The sequence below is a fragment of the Olea europaea genome, chromosome 11 (assembly GCF_002742605.1).
Source record: "Olea europaea var. sylvestris chromosome 11, O_europaea_v1, whole genome shotgun sequence".
Classification (NCBI taxonomy): Eukaryota; Viridiplantae; Streptophyta; class Magnoliopsida; order Lamiales; family Oleaceae; genus Olea; species Olea europaea.
The window spans coordinates 30,475,713-30,477,640 of NC_036247.1; the positions used below are offsets into that span (position 1 = coordinate 30,475,713).

Genomic DNA, 1,928 nt, shown 5'->3' on the forward strand with positions numbered 1-1,928 from the left:
TATATATATATAATCTTGGAGTATGTACAAGTCATTCAGGCCCCATACATGGTTGGGTTATTTGACAGGGTCATGACATGCTGTTTGTTTCCCATTTTTTTCTATTAAAATGAAAAATATGACCGTTATCCATCACATTGAGTCATCAAATTTAAATTTATATATTTTGTATGGGGCTCATAATGACTATATTTTTCATTCTCATTTTTACAAAAATGGAAAACAAACACCCCACAAAAAAGTTAATAAAATGTCAATTTGTCTTTCACTTCTTTTTTCTTAAACATATTATATTTTGAATAAACCCAAGTCCTCAAATTGTTGGGTTACCATAATGATGAAAAATTTAAATTTATCCACTCAAATGTATCGTCTTTCTAATATATTCATATAAAAGTTTAAACTTTAAACATATAATTTATTCATATCGACGTAAGTAACGATCACCTATTACGAAAGTGGTTGAAAAGAAATTTAATTTAAATAAATAAAGGTCTCATTTCTTTTAGATGAATTTTTATATGTAGAATATGTTTCTTCATTTCTTTCAAGTATATAAATGCTTTAATTTTTTGGATCCAATTTTATATTGTACATGTTAGAAATTTAATAAAATATATCAAATACACTGCATGTGAAGGATCCAGCTTTTTAAAAGAAAATAAATTAAATAAATTTGCGTTGAACAAACTTTTATAAGAAGGATTATTTCATAATTTATGCCCTCAAGGTACATCTCCAAGTGGTAAAAAGGGAGGGTGGAGAAATCCAATTTTGCTTGAAACTGTTGCGTCAAGGGTTCGAATCCTGAAATATGGATTTGGCTCTTGGGTAAGTGCAAGTGTACAAGCAGCCTTCCACCCTATACCCTTGAAGGCATAACCTGCGATTTACCTCCCTCACGATACTCTAGGGCAGGATTGGTGGGGGACCCTTAAGGTTAGGGTTTAACTTTTTTTTTTATTATTATTTCATAATTTCAGATCAGCACTCATGAAACTCAAATGCAGTACTTTTGGCTGCTCTATCATGGCGCTATAAACCATAAACTCAACAAAACACGAAGTAAAATAGGAATTCAGTTTGTTTTAGTTTCGATAATGTAACGATATATTTTACCTGAACAGAAAGCACGCCACGAAGCTTAACGGGAACAAGCTTTCCATGAACAGAGACGTCCGGGTGATAGAGATCCAGTTCTTTAAGCTTTATATCAGCATATGCATGTACAAAATCTACCCCGGCGTTGCTGCAGAGAAGCTCAGGCTCGCCACGGTGGTTCTGTACGATTTCTCCGGCGAATGGATAGAAGGGCACTAGTACTTGAGCAAGAGCTTTCTTTATAACAGTCACCATATTTTCAGTCGACAGATTTTGCTCTGTGTTAAAGCTACTTTTCTTGTAGCATAAGAAAATTCCAAAATCAAGGGGTGGTAGGAGCAAATCTAGGTTTGACATGGGCAAAACTTGTTCCGGCACTGGCAGCACCGCCGTCACCACATCTCTCCGCTTCATACTCACCGTGAAATCACTAGAATCCATATGTATAGATAGGGAGAGAGGGGACTCTACGTATAGAATTATTATGAAGACGAGATGGTAAATAAGGGCGGATTATGAGTTTGGGATATGGTTAGGCAGATGAGTTGGTATATATAGGCAAATTATTATGAATTTCACAGACAAGTAATCATTTATTAGCGCGAGCTTAAAAAGCTGATAAAAATTTAAGTTAAAATTCACAATTATTTTAACTATATATTTATGGACTCGGCAATTTTTATCGATATTTAATCATATATTTTATTAACTTTACATTTTATTAACTTTCAAAATTTGTTAAAATTTTTATTTTTATTTACACCAGACAGGGGCCTACTTTACATGTGAAATAGCCATACTTAATTTGACAACCCGGAGAACTTGTT

At 33.4% G+C, this 1,928-nt stretch overlaps 1 protein-coding gene across 1 annotated transcript in view; it reads right to left on the minus strand.

The window, feature by feature from the left end:
* LOC111404701 overlaps window positions 1–1,632 on the minus strand; it is a 3,767-nt gene extending 2,135 nt beyond the window's left edge. Inside the window, exons 1-2 of the mRNA XM_023033469.1 lie at window positions 1,056–1,632; window positions 735–784 (exon numbers count right to left, since the gene is read on the minus strand). Of these exons, the coding sequence (XP_022889237.1) occupies window positions 735–784; window positions 1,056–1,542 (537 nt within the window). The 5' untranslated portion in view covers window positions 1,543–1,632. The remainder of the gene's footprint in view (window positions 1–734; window positions 785–1,055) is intronic.
* Window positions 1,633–1,928: the final 296 nt, after the last annotated feature.